General features: G+C 32.3%; 2 protein-coding genes across 4 annotated transcripts in view; one reads left to right on the forward strand and one right to left on the reverse strand.

Annotated features, from left to right (window-relative positions):
- LOC109020445 (28S rRNA (cytosine-C(5))-methyltransferase) overlaps positions 1–6,319 on the forward strand; it is a 35,005-nt gene extending 28,686 nt beyond the window's left edge. The window contains exons 11-13 of one of the 3 annotated variants that reach the window (XM_019002904.2): positions 5,001–5,075; positions 5,475–5,636; positions 5,888–6,319. In XM_019002904.2, coding sequence (XP_018858449.1) covers positions 5,001–5,075; positions 5,475–5,636; positions 5,888–6,156 — 506 coding nt within the window. In that variant the 3' untranslated portion in view covers positions 6,157–6,319. Of the gene's footprint in view, positions 1–5,000; positions 5,076–5,431; positions 5,637–5,887 lie in introns of those variants that run through there. The other 2 variants (XM_035685986.1, XM_019002911.2) reach the window with 2 other exon arrangements.
- Positions 6,320–16,474: 10,155 nt separating this feature from the next.
- LOC109020457 (probable carboxylesterase 18) lies at positions 16,475–17,850 on the reverse strand. The gene has a single exon (XM_035685709.1). The coding sequence runs from the start codon at positions 17,648–17,650 to the stop codon at positions 16,640–16,642; it is 1,011 nt and encodes a 336-aa protein (XP_035541602.1). The 5' UTR covers positions 17,651–17,850; the 3' UTR covers positions 16,475–16,639.
- Positions 17,851–24,318: the final 6,468 nt, after the last annotated feature.

The raw sequence follows: 24,318 nt of genomic DNA on the forward strand, positions 1-24,318 counted from the left end.
CTCTCTTCTTGTGACGAGCATAGTCATTCGAATTTTCCCAAACATCCTCATAACACTGATCAAGTTCCTGCCATAACGTTACCAATTCGTTGTAATAAGTCGTAACATCGCGATCATTTTGCTTAGATTTCCAAAGTCTAGTTTTCAACTCAAAAATTTGAGAAGAATTCTCCAGGTCCGAATAAAGATCTCGAACAGCCTCCCAGACATCTTGAGCAGTGGGAAGAAATAGGTGAGGTTTTCCAATGGTAGGTTCCATGGAATTGATGAGCCAAGCAATAACAAGAGAATTTTCTGACTGCCATTTTTTTTTATTAGGGTCACCAGCAGCAGGTTTTGATATTTCGCCAGTCAAATGCCCAAACTTGCCTCTGCCATCGATTGCCAATTTGACAGACTGAGCCCACTCGAGATAGTTATGCCCATTGAGTTTTGTAGTTGTGAGATAAAGAGCTGAATTCTGGGAATAGGAATCAGCAGATACATGCGTGGGAGGGATGGTGGAATTGGGCGGAATTGTTTCGGAAGTACCAGAAGAGTCTGAAGAGCCGGTCATTGCCGACTTATATGATATCATCAGAAGAAAGGAGAAAATAGAAAAAGAGCACGAAGCTCTGATACCATGTAGTTTTTGGGAAGAGGAATAATCATTCTTATTATTTTCCAACAGAAACGTTTACAATATAAATAGAAGAGGAAGGCCACCAAATCAGGAGGGCCACCTAATAAGAAAATCAAATCAGCAAATTCCTAGGCTATAAAACAGGAAACAGAAATATCTAAAATCTGAAATAGTTATTTCAGATTTTATCTAAAATAGAACTTCCTAATTTATCTCCTAGAAATCTGACATATTTAAAACAAAGTTTCCTAACTTATTTCCTAGAAATCTTTCCCAAATTATTTCCTAGAAATCCGACAATTATAAATAATGTAGTCTATGCCTCTTCTCCCTGAGCTATGTCCTGTTCAGCAGCTCCATCCTCACATTGGTCATCATCTTGGGCAGTTAACACATAAAAACAAATACTCAGTGAGCAACTATATCATACAGTCAACAATATAATAAGATACTTTTTCAGTTATAAAGAGATTCTCAAATCAACTTTCAGTTACATTTATGCATATACGTTTTTCCTTCTGTCGATGGCTACGCACTATTACCCCTGAGTGTAAAGGTTCCCAATCCTTGTGAACTCGGCTCTTTCCGGACTATTGGGGAGAATGTAGTCCTCCTTAGGGATATGCATCCCTTGGTGCACCACCAACGAGCCATTCCCAATGTTGTTTTTTTATCCTTTCTTTCCTTTCCTTTTCCATTTCCTTTTTCTTGTTTTTTTCAATATTCCTTTCCTTATCTTCGTTCATTTAATATATGGTGGTACCATATATATAACATTGCAAGCAAAAGCTTACAATCCATTTTATTGCATTCATCATGTTTATAAAAATAGGGTACGTGTAACATTGGCTAGCAATTAACAATCTATACATCCTATATCGTTGAAACATGTACATTTAGTATAACTTTGCAAAAAGAGCATTTTTGTTTACATAATTAACAAGAAGGGTATGATCACAGTTACATACCTCTAGCATTATGCATAGAACCAGTCTTATCAACAATCACCTACCTATACACCATGTCAATTTCAGTCTAATTTTCATCTTTTCAAACTGAGAAATACATGCTGGTAGGAGGTTCTAAGGTGGAGTCTTTGTTGTAAATCAGTCCCGTAGGACAATTTCCTTTGGGAGCCCTTTATTGAGGTGGATGTAATGCTGTCCAGTGCTGACAGCAAGTGGATTATGCATAGCTTAGCTTTTGTCATGATTTTCTAAAGCTAAATCATGCTTTCAGTTATGGGTGTGTCTTCAACAGATCCATGACGTCATCTGAGTGCACTCTCGTGCGTGGGATGTGTTTAACCGTGGAGACAATATAGTTCTCAGAGCTATCTGGGCTTGCTGTCAGCACCCCCTTCTCCGTAACATGCTTATGGCATGAATTCTTGTATACTACATGCTCTGCTAAGGGTTCATCACGCGTCTCTTTGTTTTTCAATGCTTTTTTGTCATGATCATGCATACTATGTTAAGAACTTTTGGTTCTAGGAAAGTTTGGGGTTGCTGGCAGCAGTCCCTTAACAATTACCAAGACCTTTTTATGAGGAATAAACTATGGCTTTTTCTCGGTTGCAAGGCCAGATTCTATCCTCAAGCATCTGATCTCGTGATGTGCTGTCCTTAGGGTTCAAACTTTATAGAACTAAAGCATGCAAGTTTGATCCTTCACTGGTGATTCTCGGGTATGCAGTATTTCATTAATGAACTTTTTTTTCCTGGTCTTCATGGCACTGTACCATGTGACAAAAATTTGACTTGAATTCCATGGATGTGTCTGTGTGTATATACGCATGTTCTTGTATCATGACACATCTAATATGCAAAAATCATGATTCAATGACTGTTTAGGCAGTTTGGGGTTGCTGACAGCAACCCTTGCCAACATGGATGAGACAACAATTTTTCATAACTACAAGTTTGCTTTCATGACTACAATTTTTCAGCATGATCTTTTTGGTTTTCTGTTCGTGCATAGTATCATATCTAATGCGGAGTTGTCCTTTGGTTGAATTTCATGCAATCTTGGTATAAAATTTGATCAGTCTGCGCACCTAAAGGCTAAACTTCGGGAATTGGTAGCACTTGGAAGGTTTCTACAGTAAGGTCACTCGAAGTACCTGGACAGTTATTGTTGAGTTAATGTTTAGAAAAGAAAAAGAATGAAGAAGAATGGTTTAAGAGAACCTTTTTAAAATCTGCCACCAACCAGATTGGACTGATCTCTCCTTCGAATAGCATGACTTGGATAAAATTCCTTGATTTTATGATGCATTAATGTTTAAGCAACGTTTTGTAGAGTTGCGTGCATATTAATCATTTGAAACAAATCTGGGATTTTGTAGAAAGCAAAGGGTTTACTAGTTCTCTGCGCATTGCAAATGCAACCATGTTACATGCATCTTAGAACACCTATGTTGAGTTGGCTGTTATTTTCAACATCACTTGTAAAAAAAAAAAAAAAAAGGTATTTTCTTCAGCACTGCAATAACCAAGGTAGGTGGCTGTTAGTGTTGTCTAATATGTGACCATAGATTAGACCTATGTTGAGTTGCCTTTCCAATGGTTCAAAACCCCAACACGTACAGGAATTACATCCAAGTAATCTTCACTTACGCTTTTCAGTAAGTACATTTATACCATAGGAATAAAATTGGGGCCTCATTAGTCCAAGATGAGATTTGTTAGGAATATCAACTGCCCTAAAAACCTAGGAAAAGTAAAAAAGGGGCCTCAAACTAGTGACCTCAAAATCCAATAAACTAAGTTCAAAAGCTGTCAATAAACAATGTTTCAGCAAACTTCAAAGCTGAAACTAATGACTTTAAAACCATATTATAAAGACCTAATGATTGTACGAAGGCTAAGTTCGAGTAAGGACTTAGACTTCACTGGGTTTAAATTTCATGATATTCTTGTATGTTTTTCTCCTAGATAGATATCTCTTATTGTATATACATCATGTTTACTAGGTTACACCTTTAGTGCTTTCTAATATAATTTTTTACTTGAAAAAAATGATCAAGTAAGGATAGATTTCCAAATAAAGTGTATCATAACACTGACTTACACTAAATCATACATGAGAAATAAGTTAGAGTGCATACTTAGATGATCACTCAATGATGTAGTTGTCTTAAAGTATAAACAAGCAACTTTTGAGAATTTAAAAGAGAACAAGTCAAATCCGTCCTTCGTATTGGGAGTAGTATCAAGGTATTCAAGAAGGCTATATGGTAGAAAATAGCCTCATAGATTCGTTATTTACAAATATGACTACTGGGTTATTAAGCAAAGCTGACTGAGTTCTTGATGATAAGGAGTTAGGCAAGTAGATTGTAGATTTGATCATTCCCTTTAATTTTGCAACTTCTAAATGAAATGATTTTATAAAAAATGGTTTTAAGTTGAACATATGCTATTAGCCTTTCTTTGAAAGTCCCTTTTTACTTACCTTATATGATATCTGAAAGGTGTATTTTTCTTCACCGATCAAAAGAGAATGTTTTGACAGATTATTCAAATGCTATGCATAAACTTTATTTTTTTTAATCTTAAAAATAGTCAATTCAAATTTTTTTGTCACATGTTTCTACCATGTTTATGATATGCATATGCTATGTTATGAATATTTTCTGAAAATGAAAAGAAAGAAAGATGATGTGTGGGCTATGGATGATGTGTGGTCAATCACATGTTTTTAAATGTTTTTGCCTAATGAATGGATGACTAGGCGATGGTACAGAAGTGTAGAAGGCGGAGGCAACTGTCTTGTCTGGTCCATGGTGATTGACTCACTTGAGTGCACCACTGTTTATTGGGTTTTTTTTCATATCTTAGAGCGACTCCACTATTATGACGGAATGGAGTCGAGATCCTTGATATCGCCAACCCTAACACATATGGTGTAATTGTGTGTAGGTCATCCAAGCTATTAAGTGGAAATTGTTTTTTATCAATGCTTTACAAGGATAAATGATGTTTATAATGTTTTTATCTTTTTATTGTATGATGTACCTCTTTAGTGAGTATATAACCAGATTCTGTCGAGGATAAGTTTACAAGCCTTCAAATATAGAATTGGAGTCTTTACCTTGAAAATGTTTTTAGTTTGTGATTGTACAACAATAAGGGGTGTATGTATAGTATGACGTTTTTAGATTGTAGACTAAGTTTAATAATTAAGTTTGATTTATAATAATATTGTACGATGTTAAAGTTTATCAATAAAGGCTGCTTAGGCTTTTGGTATACAAAAGACTTCTGTTATTTGCACTACGGCCTGAACAATGTTGCATCTTATCCTTAATGGAATGAGGTGTTACAGCTACTCTGTCCTTTTATCATATCTCCTCCTGTGTTCAATTTTCATGCAGCTGATGTTAAGGACACTGAAAGATTGAACAAGCTTGCGGCTTTCCAGAAAAAAGCTCTCGCTCATGCATTATCTTGTAAGTTTGTTTCTGTGCGAGGATGGTTTACTGACTATTCATCCTTGCTATTATTTTTTCCCCAAAGTTTGGTAGTTAGTTCATATATTTATTCCCATGTGAAAGTATTGGACAGTCCGTTGTTATTTTGACAAATTTTTCAATCACAAACATTAACGCCAAACCTTGATCTTTGTTGTGATTTGTGGAACTTTTACATAATGGGAGAATCCTCTTTGGGACAAATTTCCATTGAAACATGGATTTGAAAACATCGGACTATATCGGCCTACTCAATTGGTTTCTTTTTCTTCTTCTCTCTCCCCCGTCTCCTGGAGGATAATACTCCATAAAAATTTTGTTGTTTTACTGTACAGCACTTGGAATTTATTTTAAGGGTACTATATGGTCTGATAATAGTTCCAGCAGCTGAAAGAGTGGTGTACAGCACATGTTCCATTCACCAAATTGAAAATGAAGATGTCATCGAATCTGTTCTCCCCCTTGCTGCCTCCTATGGCTTTCAACTAGCAACTCCCTTCCCCCAGTGGCAACGCCGTGGTCTCCCAGTTTTTCAAGGCTGTAAGTGCTGCTCTGTCAAAAGCACAATTTATTCACTTAAATTAAAAATTGAGATATTTGGATTTACACCAATAGAAATCATGAAATTTGATAATGAAAAACTTGTATTTGTTACAAATTCATACCAATCCAGAGTTATATGAGTTTTGATGTACAGAGTCCCTCTGAATTTTCCAGAAAACAATTTTTAGAACTTGGAGAATCAACACTGCCAATATCTCCCATTACTGCCTGATTTTTTTGTCATGCAGCACAACATTTACTGCGAACTGACCCTGCTGAGGATGGAGAAGGCTTCTTCATTGCTTTGTTTACCAAGGAGGACAACATTAATCACTTTGAAAAGCAAGCAATTTGCAACACTTCTGAAGCTCTTTCCAGGGATAACTGCAGTGATCGATTACTCGACAGGAAGAAAAGATGTGTGATACCTTATGTCGGTACTAGATTGTTTCAGATATGGTTGCATGCAAAACAGGATTGGCCCCAAAAGAAACAGAAACATTTTCAAAGCAAGTGATTTGAATAGAGCAACCATCGGCGTCTTTTAAGATTGAAAATACAATTCAGCTCTAGGTCAAATTTTCTTCTCGGAATTGATGATGGTGCCAGATTATTTTTTTGTCCGAAGTTCTCATGTATAACTGTGAAGGAAAATGATGCAACACGAGGATTTTTACCGAATAGCATTTTATTTTATTTTATATATATATATATATATATTTCTTTTACTGAAGTATTTTTTAATAATGTTGTGAATTTTTTTAAAAATGTGTAAGAGAATTGAAAAAATAGATGTAAAAAAGCGCACAAAAAAAAGGCCAATGGCCTTGTTGGTGAGTTCTCTCGAGCTACACCCACCAGGTGAAAAAGGTTTGGACAGAAAGATAATAATTTTTTATTTTAGACGAAAATTTAAAATATTATTTTATAATATTATTATTGTTTTAAAATTTAGAAAAGTTAAATTATTTTTTATATTTTGTGTGGAAATTTAAAAAAAAATTGTAATGATAAGATGAGATGAGAATTTTGTATCTCATCCCACTTGCCAAGTATATCGATATTAAGAATATTTTATAATATATGTGAATAATATTGAAATGGTTTGTGAATAGTAGTGAAATAGTTTGAATTAAAATATTTTATTGAATTTTGAAAAGTCAGAAAAAATTGAATAAAAATATTATAAAGTTAAAAAATTGTTTGAATATAATTTTTGTTTGAAAGTTTGAAAAAGTTGTATAGGATTGTGTTTTATTTGAGCGTTTGGAAAAGTTATAATGATTAGTTAATGAAAATATTAAAAATTCAAAATTGAAAAGTATTGTATTTGAATAGTGAAATGAAAAATATATGAAAATATCTGAGAATATTTAAGAATAATTATATTCCCAAACAAACTTTGGAGCTGTGAGAGCATTCTCATTGGATTAGCGAAAAGCTAAATCCAATGAGAATTTAGCTATTAGGTCAATAAATTGCTCACATTGAATTAGCTATATTCCAAACTAATTTCTAAATTTGGAACACACTATTCATTCATCAAATCATTTTTATATTATTTATTTCTCTCTCTTTTTAATATTAATTATTTATCTCTCTATTTTAAATGACAATTGAAAAAATATAATTAGAATACAATTACAAATTAATATATAATATTATAAATAGTAAAATATGATAAAATAAAATAAATTTATAATTAAAAAAATTAAAAAATTTTCAAAATTATCAATTACTCATTACTATATAATGAATAAATGGATAATTCGATTTGGAAATTTGATGTGAATAGTCAAAATTAAATTCATCTTATATTATTTTATTGTCATATAATGAAAAAATGGCTATTCCAATGTGGAGATTTATAAAAATGGAATAGCTAAAAGTTAAATTCATCTTACATTCATAAAAAATGTATTTTAATTTAGCTATTCCAATGAGAGTGCTCTGAACAAATTTTTTGGTAGCTCGGGTTCTCCCTCCAGAATCTCTGGTCCAGTTGCTAAAATGATTTATACATAATATTTTTTATAACATTTTACATAACTATATTTTAATGAGAGTTATTTTTGTAAAACATCTTATAAAAGTAACATCATTTTATAAAATTTTTTTATTTTATAATATTATTGTACAATATATTATATAATATATTGTGGGTATAACATTACTCATTTTTAAAAAGCCTATTACAAAATATTAGATAAATAGCAACCTGAATGATCCCTAACAAATACATTATGATAACACTTCAATGATTGAAACTTTGGGCCCTTAATATTTGTGATCTCGAGTACCTCGTCAGCAATCATAATAATGATAAAAGTCTTGGCAATCTTTTGAACAATATCCATAGGGAAATGATATTCCCACCGAGAATATCTATCGAAATAGTGTATTGTATTTTTTTAATGAGTAATTTTTTTAAATGGTTTAAAAAATGTTTGAAAAAAAAATTACACATTCGGTAGACATTGGTTCTCCATCCATTGACTTGATTTTGACTTTCTTGGAGAGTTTTCAAATTAATTGTGAGTTCAAGGGATTTCATTCCCGCGGGTTCATATCAGTATGTTTGTCGGAGTGTAGCATTGTCCATATCCATAACATCTTCAGTAGTACATATAGATTTATTAATAATCTTGGATGTGATTGTACTCCTTTCTAGTACATTGGGAATAATTTCCTATATTGGAGTATAGGACTAACCCATTTGTTTCCGTTTTAGTGAGTCTCTAAATCACTAAAAATATCATGAATGTCATATGCATTGAGGTCAGGTACGTCATCTGAATCACCTACACCATCTAACAATGCATCATCATCATGGTCCATCCTATTGCATCTTCAAATCTAGCCCAAAGAATGATGCCAAGCTCCCTCATATAGTCATATGTAGTAATTATACTTCAAAACAATATATACCAAGCCTTATAAGAGTTTTAAGTCTTGGTGGGAAAACTTTAGAAAGATTTGGCCTAAGTGTGGGAAGACATAAGGCCTTTTGGGCCTAACTTAGTATTAGCTTTAACCCATGGCCCATTTATGATAAGGCAAACCTTTCAAGCCCCATATTTGTAGATCTTAAGGCCTCTCATAACTTCTTAAAATTTGGAACCAAGGCCTTCCATCAACCCACACCCAAAGCCCATAAACCATGCAACTCCAACTCATGGCCTTTTTAAGCCCAACAAGACCCAAAGCATTGTCTTGCATTTTCACATTTCTATTTGAAGCCCATATACACCATACAATTGGTTTCCCTCAAGCTCAAGTAGTATGTCACACCTATTAGGACTCTCAATTGTCCATAATTAAGCTTCTAACTTAAGGACATTAATGAACTTATCTATGATTAGTGATCTTTAAACTATATTTTGAGCTTAATTTTCTTTATAATCTATTTAGCCATTGTGATCGAAGTTTACTAGTTTTATTATTCAGTTGCATCATTCTTAGATCATATCAAAATCCTAAATAAATCTCCACACATGTCATTATGGGTAATGACATGTCAAAATCCTAAACCCACACTAATCCCATAATGGCATGTCAAAATCCTAAACCCACACTAATCTTCACACGTGTACTCTTGTGTGCATTGGATTGAATAGCCCCTAGCCCAAGCTTTTTGTGCCTTTTTCTCAAGGTCATTATTGTCATTTAGCACCTCAAAATGCCCATTTCAATGCAGACTTAGTGGTGGACGAAATTGGCTCCAAGAACCAAACCAAAAACCCAAAAACCAACTACACCTAATCACTAGTTGGATGGAAACCGAATGCCTTGCAATTTGATTTGATTTTCTGCTTTCAAATGACCCACACCCTCACATCACCTCAATCACCATCCAATCCCCAGAGATCCTTAGACTCGTTATGGAAAATTAACCGAATTTTTTTTTCCACGAAAAATAACACAACCGATGGCATCAAACCACCACCACTCAGCAACACCCTTCCATTCACCTCTTTTTTTTGAGCTGTTACTTCATCATCACTTGGCAACCAATTCTCCACCTTCCACCACCTGGAAAAGCCTTCCAAGAGTAACTCATGACTTGCATAAATCATCCATGAAGAGAGGACAAGAGGGTGAGTCAAGAAATGATCAAAACTATCCAGAATCTCAACCTTGAACCCGAAGACTACTATGCTTGATGTCATAAACTATTTTCATTTTTTTTTCCCTTCTAATGATGCACCATGGCAGCACCTACACCCTCTTCTTGCATGGCAGCACCTGAAAGTGAAGAAAATCATTTGATTTGGGTCACTATTCACCTGCACAAGGTGTTGCAACCAAGCTTGAATTCAAACCTCCTTCTCCACCACTCACTTCACCCAATCACCATGGACCAAGGCCAATGTCCTTTCCCCTATAGCCTCCTATAAATACCTCCCTCACCCCCACATTTCTTTCACACCACTTATCCAAGCCTCCTCTTGAGCATTGAGAGCCTTCTTCCTTTAGAAAGTTTACAGTGAATTAGAAAGGTGTGTTCTTGAGTGTTCTTGGGAGTTCTTGAGTGTTCTTGGGAGTTCTTGAGTGTTCTTGTATTGGGAGCTTTAGAGGGCCACGAAAAATTGTAAGTTTTCTTGCCCTATATCTTAGTTTGCATGTTATATTTTGCTTATAAGTGTTGAAGTGATTTTTGGTTGAGTTTAGAAAATGTTACCATACTTAAATCAAAACCAAGTCCATTAAGGTTGGATTAAGGTTTAAATTGTTTTAAGTGGAAATTTTAGCTATGGCATGTCTTAGCATATTTTGATATGATTTATTAACGTCTTAGAATGATCATTGAATGTTTGATTTTGAGATTAAAAGCATGCCATGATATGTTTTAATTCTATTTTGAATGGATCATCAAAGCATGCATGGGTTTTGATTAAGTTTGTAATTAAAGCATGAAGTCTTGATTTTATCACCTTGGCTGGAATAAAATGCATTTAGAAAAAAAATCTTGTGATTGTGATAAGAATGGAAATACATGATTTGGGTGAAATTTGAATCATGTATTACTGATTTAGGCTAGAAACATCTTACTCGATTAATTGATGATTAATGAAAATTAAGGGTTTTAGCCATGATTAAGTATTGGGATGAACTTATTCATCTAAGATTAAGCTTTTAACATGTAATTAAGGATTATATTAATTATTTGCAGTTAAAGAAATTGAATATGCATGCTTTCATAAGGGTCAATAGTTGAAAGTACATTTAGGCATCAATTAGAGTGCATGCCACGGGTTGAGTATATTTGGACTAGTTCCACTTTGATTTTTGAAATTATAAGGACATAGATTATTTTAGAGCATAGAATATATGACGTTTGTGAATTTTGGTGGAATTTGGAATTCGTTTGTAAATAGTGAGAAATTAAGGCCTTAGTGGTAATTTTGAAAAGTTTAGGGGTACTTTTGTATACCCATTTTTTAAACCTTTTGATTATAAGCATCTTCCTTTAGTAGTTAAGACCCTAACTCAACATAATTTTGATTATAGCTGCTACAATTAATGCATACGACCTCTAACTTACACCTTGATAAGTTATGTATGGTTTATTAATAAATGACACATTCATATTATAATTGTCATTTTGAGCATGCAATATTATGTTATATGATACATTGAGTACATGACCACTTACTTACATGACATGTGAAATTTTTACAATTTTTACAATTTTAGCATATTGCATATAAATGTAATTTTCACATAAAAATTTGCTACATATGCATATATCATGAATGATAATTTTTCAAGCATAGCATGAAAATTATTTTTGTCACGATCCCAAAGGCTCGGATGAGAAATTATCCTAATAGAACTCATTTGTCCACTCTGGAGTGAGTAAAAATAGAGTGGTAACTCTTGAGTTGATGAAAAACAGTCAACAGGTTTTGAATGAGTTCTTTTTAAAGAACGTTGGAGTGAAATCAAATGTTATGACACCTAAGGTTGGTGGGTGTACATATTATGATATTATGTTATGTTATCAATGCATTGAAAACGAGTTTGCAGATAATGTAGTTTCAACATGAGTTGTACTACGGTCACCAGTAGGTACTCACAGTGAATATGAGAAACTCTAACGATACCATACGTTATGATGTTAACGATATGATTAAATGTGACTTGCCATAAATGATGAAATGTTATGTTTTTAGCAGTTAATGTGAAATACTATTATCTGTAAGAAAATGTATTTGAGTTTTCTAAAAATGTCGAGGAATTTGGATGGGAGACATATACTGATTTTTCTGCATCGCACGCATTTCATATTTATCATTTATCATGTATACTTTATCTTTGTGTACGTTGGTTGTCAAACTTACTGAAATTTCAAATAAACCTCACCCCCTGTTGACTCACTATCATTCCACTCGGAATGATAGAAGTTTTGTCGGGACCCAACGAGGATAGACCAGATGGACCAGTGAATTCGATTGATTGAAGAGAAGCCGAATCTCAAGAAAAGATTATACTTCATCTTGATATTTATAGCCCTAACCCTTTTTGCCTTAGAATGCATGAAGCAGTTGATTTAGCCATGGAGACGTATTATCAAGAATAATTGTACTAAGATTATGTTACCTCATGATTTAGCCATTAGGATGTTTTAGTTTATTCTGGCATAATTACTTCTTAGTCACCCATTTTTCATTGCGGTTATTGCTTACTGCTACATGCATTTATATGATACATTGCATATTAACTGTCATAAACGGGGTATGTACACTTGTGTTACATGTCCCGACGCTCCAAATCTTTGTTCTATCCCAAGTGGAGGTTTGAGGCGTCACAATATATATTCAACTTCACAACATGAGCCAAAGCTGTATTCCTGGAATTTTTTGTAGTCCAAGTACAATTAAAGTATTGATAAAAAAAATATTTACTGCTTATATAGAAGAAAATATAGAATTAAAAACATGCTAAATGTAGCTATTTTGTCCACCAAACATCAGTAACAGTCTTTGTCTCATTCATCTCAAAACTTTCATTTCTTATAAATACTGTCTAAGGGCTTATTTAGAAAGTGAGATGATTTTATTTCATCTCATCTTAAAATTTTTCATAATTATGTTCCAAACATCACTCAAATATAAATATTTTTCAATTTTCAATTTTCAATTTTCAATTTTCAATTTTTTCATTTGATTATTATCTAATCATTACAACTTTTCCAAACTTCCAAGCAAAACACAAAAAATAATACAACTTTTTTAAATTTAAAAAAAAAAAATTATATTCAAATATTATATTCTAACAATATTTTAACTGTTAATATTAACACGTAAAATATTTTTAATCACTCAAATATAATATTAACACGTAAACACGTTAATATTATATTCTTAAATTTTAATTGATTAAAAATATTAACGTTATTCTTCATATTTACGTGTTTTTTCTAATTTGTTTTATTTTAAAATCTTGTAAGCTTTTTTTTTTTTTTTTGTATTTGTTTATATTTTACATATTTCTGAAATGATTTTATAAATTTTTTTAATCTTATGTTGTTATAGAATTTTTTTTATTTATATTTTTTGTGATTTTGTTTTTTATTTTGTTGATTTCTAAAACTTTATTAGTAAAGATCTTTATTTTTTTCTATTTTTCTACTTTTCATTTAATTTTGTTTACTAGTCATGCTGACATAGCAAACAATCTATTTTTTTGGATATTTTTAAATATACATATATATATATATATATTTATTGAGAGAGTGGGATTTCAAACTCATACCTCCATTTTGGAGGCTAAGAGTTATATATTTTTAAATATTGAATGTATATAAAATGATGTATTGTCTTGTTAGCATGTTATGATGTGGTAGTCAACGACACATCTGCGTTTTCCTTTTAGAACAATAATTGAGTTTTGATAGAAATTATTTTAAAAAAAAATAACATAAAGTAATATTAGATATATTCTAGAGTATATAAGTTTTAAACATTATTTTTTTAAAAAAATGGAGTCTATAATTAAACAAATAATTTTTTCATGTTTGGTCATGCGCATGGCTTACATATTTTAAAATTATAAATATTATTTTTTAATATTTTATACAATCTAATTTTACATATAATTGTAAAGTGTATAAAAATCGCGTAATCATTTTGAGAAAGAGTGAGGTATTTTATTAAAAAATTAATTTTTTTTAAGTAAATTTTATATTTTTTTTATTTTTTTTAAAATGATTACACACGATTATATAATTTATAATTATAATTATTTTTTGTTTAAATTTAATTACTGTTCTCAACCTTTAAAGTGGAATATAGATCCAAACAATAATTTTTTAACAATTTCGAAAAATATATATAAATAATGGAATATAGATCCGAACAATAATTTTTTAATTTCTTTCGGTATTATTACTGAAAAGTTTTATTGAACTACTTCATACACGTGGAAGTTATTGTGACAATGACAATCTACCAGCAAAAAGATAAGACTTTTGACAATGACATACTGCATTCGTATATCACCACTGGTATACCAAATCAAATACAAGTGATTCATCAAATTATAATTAAAAGTGTTAAAATTTATCAACATTAAACTCAATAACTTGAGATTTGAGTTACAATAATTCTATTTGATTTTTTAAATTTGGCTAGTGATTGTAGTAGGACCAAATATTATTTTATTGCATAAAATTGGCTTTAACGTCTCTTTTATCCCCTTGATTTTCAGCTCTCCCATTTTTCTTTATTTATGTTTCTCTTCCATTTCTCTCATGCCGAATACTGAACTCGCACCCTCTTCTTTCTCCCTTCCATTTTCGGCTTCTTTTTGCACCCTCGCCAAACACCACCTCCCTCCCCCTGTTTGTGTTTTTTTTTTTCCTTTCCATTTTCGTCTTCTCTCTGCACCCTCGTCTCCCTCCCTCCCACTTTTTTTCTTTCCATACTCATCTTCAACTATTTGCTGGGAACCCATCGATTCTTTCAGAAACACAGAGTATCTGAATTTTGAGGACTTGATTTTTGCCTTAGACTGACGAGATCAACGTATGTCCCAATTTTTTCTTAAAAATACTAATCTAGACGTGTGTTAAATTTTAAAACATTTGTGGGTTTCATTTATTTGTTCGAATTGTTGATTTTTTACTAATAAGAGAATCTGTTTATATTTTGATTTAATGCTTGTTTTTTAATAAGGCCAATAATGTGAATCTCTCTTTAGCATGCACGATATATCCATAGTAGAGGAAGAAGAGGAAACGCAAGGTTAAAGCTCAAAAGTCGATTTACCCTGAATTTGTATTGTAAGAACACCTATTTTTCCCCCCTATTTGAATTTTGCTAATCACATTATTGTAGTATACCCATTAACCAGATTCAACAATCTTTAGTGGCCTTTATTATCTGAATGATTTTCGAATAAACTCATTCGCTATTAGAAGTGATGTGGATAGGAGTGGATTTGACCTGTCTATTGATCTTCCTTTTATTTCTTTGTTGTTCTTCGATATAAGAGTGAGCAAGATTCTTTTGTCTATATAAGGTTCTCAATGCAAATACAAGTGCACATCTTTAAATATTGTGTAGGCTTGATGGAAAGAGTGGATTTATTCTTAAAACCATGACGTGTGAAAGCTTTTGTACTTAAACATGGAGTTTGTAATGCAACCCTTTTGTTGGAGAGGCTAACAAGTGGCATTTCATTGATTTTGTGGCAGGAAATTATGTTATAGAGCATCTCTTGGCAGTTCCTCACGGTTTCGAGGAGTTTTGTAATGCATATCAGATTAGTGATGAAAGATCAAAGACTATTGTTATCTCATATTTGTTCGAATGTGTTTATTCCAATGTTTTGAATACTGTACCGGACATAGTACCGGTCAAGGCACTGGAACGAAATATTTCAGTACCGGTACCGTTTCGAGATAGCATTTCGGGATAACGTTTCAGGATAATCGATATATAAATAAATTATATATATAAATATATATAAATTATATTCTAAAATAATAGTCTATATATAAATAAATTATATATAAATATATATATATAATTTATAAATAGTCTAGTCTGAATTAGGGGTTAAAAAATAAGTTTGTAGTTTGAAAAAACGAAAAAAAAAAACACCCAGGCCGAAATATAGGCCGGTACCGGCCGATACAGGCCGAAATTTAATCCGGTATGGCCGGTACCGGCCGATACGGCCGGTATTTTAGCCGGTACGGGACAAATATAGTACCTGTACCGGCCAAACGGTCGAAACGAAAAATTTCGGCCGTACCGGCCGGTACGGTACGAAATTTAAAACACTAGTTTATTCGCTGTCACAACAATATTGCATATATTTTTTTTTTATTAGAGCTCTCCTTTGAACATAGGATGCCCTGATTTAACGTGTGTTGATTCATTAAAGTGTTGGTGTTGGTATAGACTGCATTGCTGAAAGTGTTGTTTTTTGAAATTATTGACAATGGATATATATCGTTCTTAATGTGTGTGCTAGATTGTGTTTTTATCTTGGATAGATTACTCCACAATTTCTTCATGACTTTATTAAGTTCTTTTTAAAACTTTAATTAGTAATTTGACTAGTTATAGCTACCGAAATTGGTGAAAATCTGTATAGATGTTTTGTTTTATTGGTGGAATTTAATGTTGGATAACAACTAATTTATGAACCGTTTTTATGGTTGGGTAGTAACATGTTTTGTTTTGTTGGTTTGGTAGTTGTTGAAGTTGGTGAATTTCTCAACTTTTGAATTAAATGTTGGTGGAAATGTTACTAAATTTGATCTGTGATAGGCATTTTGTGGACATTAAATGTGTATTTACAAAATATTAAAAAAAATAATATTAAAATATATAATATTTTATTATTATTTAAATTTTATGATTAGTCAACGGACTAATCTAACTAAAAGTCTACATTATAACCAAAAATAACATTCTAACTAAATTTTAACTAAATTTCAGACTTGACCCCATTGACAACGCTCTTATTTCGGTTACTAGCATAGCTTAAGATTTTAGAGCATACGAAGTCACGAAATCCTTGATTTGCTCAACCAACTGCGACGCCTCGGGCAACTCGGGAAACACATAAAATGCGTGGATCGAGTTTGGATACTCGAGTAACCTCGCCTCTTTTCCTGATTTCTTCAACCATTCGTAGTACCTCTTCTGCCAGTCCTGTAACGGATCGAATCCCCCAACCACCACAAGTGTATCCGGATAGTCCAAACCCGAAATTTCAACTGCATTCGGCCCGCTCACATTTGCGGCCTCGTGGTCCCTGTTCGCTCCCTCAGGCAAGAATGCCTTCCACATCCAATCCGTACGGTCCAACGAAACTACCGGCGCCCTCAATAATCGGATCTCAGATTCCGTTCGCTCCTCTCCCCCGAAAAACGGCTGGATTGATACCAATCCGACGATCTTTACTCTTCGAAATCTCTCCCCAAAAGCCCTGACCACTACATGGTGAGCCAAGTTCGCACCCGCGCTATCACCCGCCAAAAAGCACTTGGACGCGTCCGCCATGTCGGGCAATACCGATACGTCGTGGTTGCGATCGAGAAATTTCAGGACGTCGAGACCGTCGTCGTATTGACAAGGGAAACGATGCTCTGGGGAGAGACGGTAATAGACGGAGATAACAACGGCGGGGAGTTCACGTGCGAAGCGACGGCAAACGGCGTCGTAGGCTTTGGAGGAGGGAGAGAGGAAGGCGAAACCACCGCCGTGGTAGAAGATGAGAACCGGGAGGGAAGTTGAAGTAGTCGCGGTGGGAATGAAGAGGCGAAACCAGAGATTGCGGATGGGATCGACGATGATGTCGGAAGACTTGACGCCGTTGATGGGTTTGGGATTGGCAGGTGTTGTAAAATCGAGGAGGGAGATGAGACGGCGGTTTATGGTGCCGTTAGGACGGCGAACGAGGTCAGTGGCGGCAGACATGAGGGCGACGGAAAGGCGCGTCTTCCATGGGAGGGCCGGCGACACTGAATGTGATGAGTTACTACTGCACATATCTGTAAGCTGTCCTCTGGCAACAATTGGACGAAGATGAACGGCGAGAGCGAGTTGTCTAAATAGCTTGTAAAAATGAGGGATCTGAAATCTCAAGAATCCTGGCCGTTTATTGAATCGAGCGGTGTGAAAAATGTCACTTATAAGAATAATTCTATATATAATTATGAAGTGTAAAAGTATTGTATAATTATTTAAAAAAAAAATAAGATCTATTATTAAAAAATTAATTTTATTTATATTTTTTCAAAAAAATTACACTACGATTGCACAATTTACGATTGTAAATATCTTTCTCTTTTCAAAATTTATCATCTTAGTAATATCATTTCCACATAAGATAATTAGATAAAATGAGAATGTTTTTGAATAATAGTAAAATTATTTAATTTAAAATATTTTATTAGATTTTAAAAAACTAGAGAGAAAAATTTAAATACAGTTATTATAAAATTAAAAGATTGTTTGAATATAATTTTTTAATGTTATTTTATTATGAAATTTGAAAAAATTGTATTATTTTTTTATAATTTGTTTGAAAATTTGAGAAATTTGTAATAATTAGATGAAAAATAATGCTAAAGACAGTCATAGGTTGTGAAAGCACGGAACACTACTTTTGAAGAAAAGTAGGGTTTATCATTAAAAAATTAATTTTTTCATGTGAATCTCATATTTACTCATTTTTTTTCAAAAATAATATGTAATATTTGTACATTTTATAACTGCAAATATCATTTCTTAAATAGACTTCATATTTACTCGCTCCATGACTTTGTATGGTATTATTCTTTAGATGAAAATGTTAAAATTTTAAAATTAAAACATATTTTGTATTTGACAAATATTTGATATGAAATTATAAACAAAATTTATATTTTATATTTTATATGTTTTTAATATTATTTTTGTTTTGGAATTTGAAAACATTGAATTATTTATTTTATTTTATGTAAAAATTTAAAAAATTATAATGATTAGATGAGATGAGTTATGAAAACAAATGAGACCTTATAATATCAAGTATCCGAAAATTCTAAACAAGCAGGAAGCAGACAACTGAGCCGTTCTTGGGTACAGATTGTTTGCTTTACCTTATGTAATATTTGAAGTTGTTTTCTAAGCTCGTTTGTATATTGAGATGAGATGATTTTACATGAAAGTTAAAAATAAAATAAAATATTTTTAGAATATTATTTATTATTATTGTTGTTGTTTTGGATTTGAATTAAATTGTTTATTATATTTTGTGTGAAAATTTATAAAAGTTGTAATGATGAGATGAGATGAAATGAGATGAAACCGTTTCTGTATCCAAACGGGGCCCGACTTAGTTTGAATAGTGAGTTGAGATGAAATGAGATGAGTTGAGATGATTTGTAAATAATTGTAAAATGATTTAGTAGTAAAATAGTTTGAATTAAAATATTTTATGTAGTTTTGGAAAATGAGAGAGGAAAAGTTAAATAAAATATAGTAAAGTTAAAATATTGTTAGAATATAATTTTTTAATATAATTTTATTTTAGAATTTGAAAATGTTGAATTATTTTTTGTATTTTATTTGAAAATTTGAAAAAATTATAATAATTAGGTAATGATTAAATGAAAAAGTTGAAAACTTGAAATTGAGTAGTGTTTATATTTATGGTGTTTGGACATTAATATCAGATGAGATGAGATTGAAGCATCTCTTCATCCAAATGAGGCCTTAGGGGTTGAGAGTGTTTTTCAATCCAAACGACTCCTAAGTATTTTTTTAATAACTTTATGAATTTTTTTAAAAAAATATTAATGTATTTAAAAAAATATGTAAAAATAAAAATAATATTTTAATAAAAAAATATTCTAACAATATTTTATTCAACTTTTAATATTTATCTAAAATCATCTTATCTCATCTCACAATACAAACAGTTCTTTAAATTTAAAAAAAGAAAAAAAAAGAAAATGCTAATATGCAGGTCATTTTTGCCCCTCATTTGGACCGTTTATTATATTTAATTTTTTTTAACTTTTTTTTTATTTTATAATTAAAGAAGTGATTTTTAGTGTATTTATATATTTTTTTATTTTTTAAAAATATTTAAAGATATTTAAAAATTATAAAAAGAAAACGAACAAAAAAATTATATATAGAATTTGTACTAAGACGCCCAACTGTCAAAGTTTGACCGCATACTAGCACCACTCAACAATAGATAACTTTTGTCGTGGGAAGCTTCGGTGATGTATCATTTTCCTTTTCTAAGCATGTATTCGGCAGCTTTGTGGTCCCTGCCATTTTGGAAACTTCCCGATTTGTTGTAGGTCAATTTCTGTTTTAGAACACTTGGATGATCAAATAAAGCAGAATTTTTTAATTTTTTAATATTTCTCAAAGTTTTTCTCATAGTTTCATTCTCAAAATATTATTTAAATATAAAACAAATATTTTTAAATTTTTTAAATTTTCATCTAGTCATTATTCAAACACATAAATCAATACAAATTTTACAAATTTTAAAACAAAAAATAATCTTAAAAAAAATATTCAAACAATTTTTTAACTTTCTCTATCAACTTTCAAAAACTCCAAGGCAATACTTATTTAAAAAAATTATTCAAAAATTTCTCTCAATTTCTAAAATCTAACCTCAAACAAATTTCTAAAATTCTCAAACATTTTTGGTATCTAAACATGGCCATTTCTAATCCTCCTTGGGTATTCTGGGGTATATGAGCTATAACCACCGGAATTAACATTTGGCCAAATTTGAAGATTTTGTACAGGGTGGTGCTGTGTATCGTATTAACTTTTTTTTTTTTAAAATTTTATTTTTTTGGAATAAAACCTCAATATTTCATATATAACTTTCTTGCATACATCTTCTATCAGTTTCGAGACTATTTACAATGAAAACTAGAACTTCTTCTATTCAAACTTTTTCCTCAACTAAGTTTAAGGCAGCCTTGCCAAATTATGAGTAACAATGTCATTTTCTCTATAATTAAACTCTAAAAACCAATCATTCATACTCTTCAATACATTCCTAATGTCATCAATTAAAGGACTAAAGTAAGACATATTTTCTTCTTCACACTTCACAGCCATTATGATTGATTTTGCATCTCCTTCGAATATTGCTTTCTGAATATTAAGCTCATTGCACACCTGCAATGCCTTCCACAAAGCTTGACGTTCTCCTACTTCAGTTGTCACACATTCATCCAATTGTCACAAGCTGCAAGCAATGCCTCTCCATTCTTATCTTTAATAATCATCCCTATCTCCATTCTCTTCTTCTTCATATCTAAAGATGCATCCCAATTCACCTTTACAAACTTTCCTTATGAACTGCATTTACAACTTGCTGAGCTTTTGTTCTTTGCCTTTTGTTTGCCTGTTTAAAGTCTTCCAGTGTCTCAATTGCTATTGATAGCAATTTTTTTGGACAAATGAGTCTTATTTTAAAAACAAAAGTGTACCTTCTCAACCAAACTTTTCTAAACTGGACAGCTATCTCTTCTAGTTTTACTTTCTCAATGGCTCCCATCAACTTCTCCCATAGTAACAAAAAATCACCTCCTTCCTTTTTCCACTTTTGAACTCCACTTAAACTTTTGCCCAGACATCATTTGCTACAGAACACATGCATTATAGATTCTTCCTCTCTATGACAAATTGGACAAAAGGGATCCTCAACAATCTTTTTCTGAAACAGATTATTTTTAGTTGATAGTAACTCGTTTGCTGCCTTCTATAGAAAAAGCTTAACCATGTTTGGCACTTCTAATTCCCAAATGCTCTTCCATCTGTTATCAACCTGTTTCTCCATAGAAGATTCGCCTTTACACCTACTTCTTTTGTCGAGTTGCAGAAAATAAGCACTCCTCACAGTAAAAACCCCTTTCTTTGATGGCCACCATATTGCCTTATCTTCAGTCTTGCCTCTGCTAAGTGGTATACTTAGAATCTTCCTTGCTTCTTCTTTCTAAAAAAATTGCATTAACCATTTTCTCATTCCACTCCCCTTTGTTCTCTACCAACAGTTCTGCTACTTTTGAATTTGCCTTAAGCACTGAGATTGTTAACTGAACTAAGAAAAATGAAGATATGTTTAGCCATTTATGACTCTAGATTGGTATCTTCTTTCCATCTCCAACCCTCCACCTCATACTCTCCTTTATTAATTCTCTTTTACTCTATATGCTTCTCCATATCAGAGAAGGTTTAGTACCCATCTTTACATTAAGGAAATTTGCATTATTAAAATACTTTTATCTAAAAACCATTGATGACAAAGAATTAGGGAATTGAATGATTCTCCATCCTTGTTTAGCTAGTAAAGCTAAGTTAAAACAACCGAGGTCTCTAAATCCCAAACCGCCATTCTCTTTCTGTCCAACCATTTTATCACACTTCCTCCATTGAATCCCCCCCTCCTTCTGTTGTTTCTCCCACCAAAACTTGGCAAACAAAATATTAATGTCATTGCATAGTTTAATAGGCAGCTTAAATACACTCATGATGTATGTGGGTATGGCCTGCAACACAACTTTGATCATCATTCTTTACCTGCCTTGGATAAGAAATTTTTCTTCCAACTTGTAATCTTCTGCCATATTTTTTCTTTCATAACTCTAAATGTGTTGTATTTAGATCTTCCTACAATAGTTGGTAGACCTAAGTATTTCTCATAACTACCACAAGCTACAACATCACCTGCTTCCAAAATTCTTTTCTTAACCTCCATCAAGGTGTTACTGCTAAAAAAGATGGATGTTTTATCTTTATTAAGAAACTGCCCTAAGGTCTTCTTATACTTCCTTAGAATCTCTTGCAAATTATTCGACTCCTCGAGTGTTGCTCTACCAAACAAGATGCAGTCATCTGTGAAAAGGAAATGATTAATAGAAGTTTCACCTCTTGCCACTTGAACCCCTTTTGTAATCCACATCTTTTGATATGAACATGTGGGAATGGAATCCCTTGAACTCACACTCAATTTAAAAACTCACCCAAGAAAGCCAAAATCAAGCTAATGAAAAATTTAGACCCGTTGAGGAACTGGTTTCAAGAACCTAGATTATATGAAAATCTAGACCTGTTGAAGAACTTGTCTCAAGAACCTAAATTATAAGGAAGAACGCCATAAAAATTGTGATTTGCTTTTGATAAGTTCAAAAGTTCATTCAAGAACAAGAGGAGATAAACTCAACTCACAATGAATAAATTTATCAAATTTCATAAATATCTTAAAATGAGGCTACAAAGAGTATTTTAACAAAAATCTAATTAAAATCCTAACCAAAATAAAGTCATTTCTCCCTAAAATACCCTTGAATGAATAGTGTTGTGGCTCCAGTAGCTTCTTGAAACCCTAGTTCAACAAAATAAAACATATGTGGGTCAAGCATCCTTAAGCCCAATTATTCTAAACTAATAAAATAAATCCTTTAAATGATTTAAACAAATTGAAAACCTTCAATAACAATAGGCCCAAACAATAACTCTAAGTCATGTCTTCCATAGCTTGTATTAAGTGGATCAAAACTGGTTCTTCTTCTTTAAAGCCCATCTTATGTGTTGGGCTCTTGCTAGCTTCATCCCAAATGGATTGCACCAATCCTTGCATTACTTCATTGATCTTCTTAGCTCTTGATCTTGTAATTGGCTCATCTGGAACTTGTAAAAGATCTTTAAGACTAGGTCCATGTTGGTGCCCATCATCTTTTCTGATTGATTAAGTAGACAACCAAGCCTCTCAACACAAAATAAAGAAATAGGGAGACAAAGGGTCAGCTTGTCTTAGGCCCCTCGTTGGACAAATTCTTTCACCTAGCTTCCCATTGACAAGCACTGAGTAGGTCATTGAAGTTACACACTTCATTATGAGGTTAATCCACCTATCACAGAAGTCTAGTTTTCTCATCACAACCTCCAAATATACCCATTCTATTCAATCATATGCTTTTGACATGTCTAATTTTACTGCCATGCTCCCCATTTTACCCTTCTTCCTGGTTTTCATCGAGTGTATCATCTCATAAGCTACCATAATGTTATCTGAAATCAGTCTTCTTGGTAAGAATGTACTCTGTGTAGGGGCTATTATCTCAAATAAATTTTTTTTGAATATGTTGGTAATGGTTTTAGTGATTAATTTGTACAAAACATTGCACAAACTAATTGGCTTGTAAACTCACCAATTTAGGCTATTTTATCTTGGGTATCAAAGCTAGAAAGGTATAATTCAGAGAAGGAAACCAAGAATTACCATTAAGAACATACAAGGCAGCCTTACAAGGCTCCTCAACAATTAGATTCCAATGGCTTTGATAGAAACATGCACCAAATCCATCTGGTCCAGGTGACTTCAAATGATACATTTGTTTCTGTCACAATCCTACCCCAAGAAGGGCGGGATCGCAATGTACGTGCCTGTTGTTTTTCTTTTATTTTCATTTTCATTTTTTTTAGTAACATGTGATTGGCATGGACATGACACACATGCACTCTAAATTTTTAATTTAATAAAAGGATCACCTGATAGACATTTTAATCGAACATTTATCCAAAAAAAAGGCTCTTAGAGTCCATACGTTCATAAAAACATAAGCCATCATCCATAAACATAACTCATCATTCATAAATATAACTGTTTTGGTTAGGGAAGATCCTAAGTG

The sequence above is a fragment of the Juglans regia genome, chromosome 15 (assembly GCF_001411555.2).
Source record: "Juglans regia cultivar Chandler chromosome 15, Walnut 2.0, whole genome shotgun sequence".
NCBI classification, from domain to species: domain Eukaryota; kingdom Viridiplantae; phylum Streptophyta; class Magnoliopsida; order Fagales; family Juglandaceae; genus Juglans; species Juglans regia.

Coding starts and splice junctions, on each gene's coding strand:
- LOC109020457 (XM_035685709.1), bottom strand. CDS start 17,650: ATGTGCAGTAGTAACTCATCACATTCAGTGTCGCCGGCCCTCCCATGG.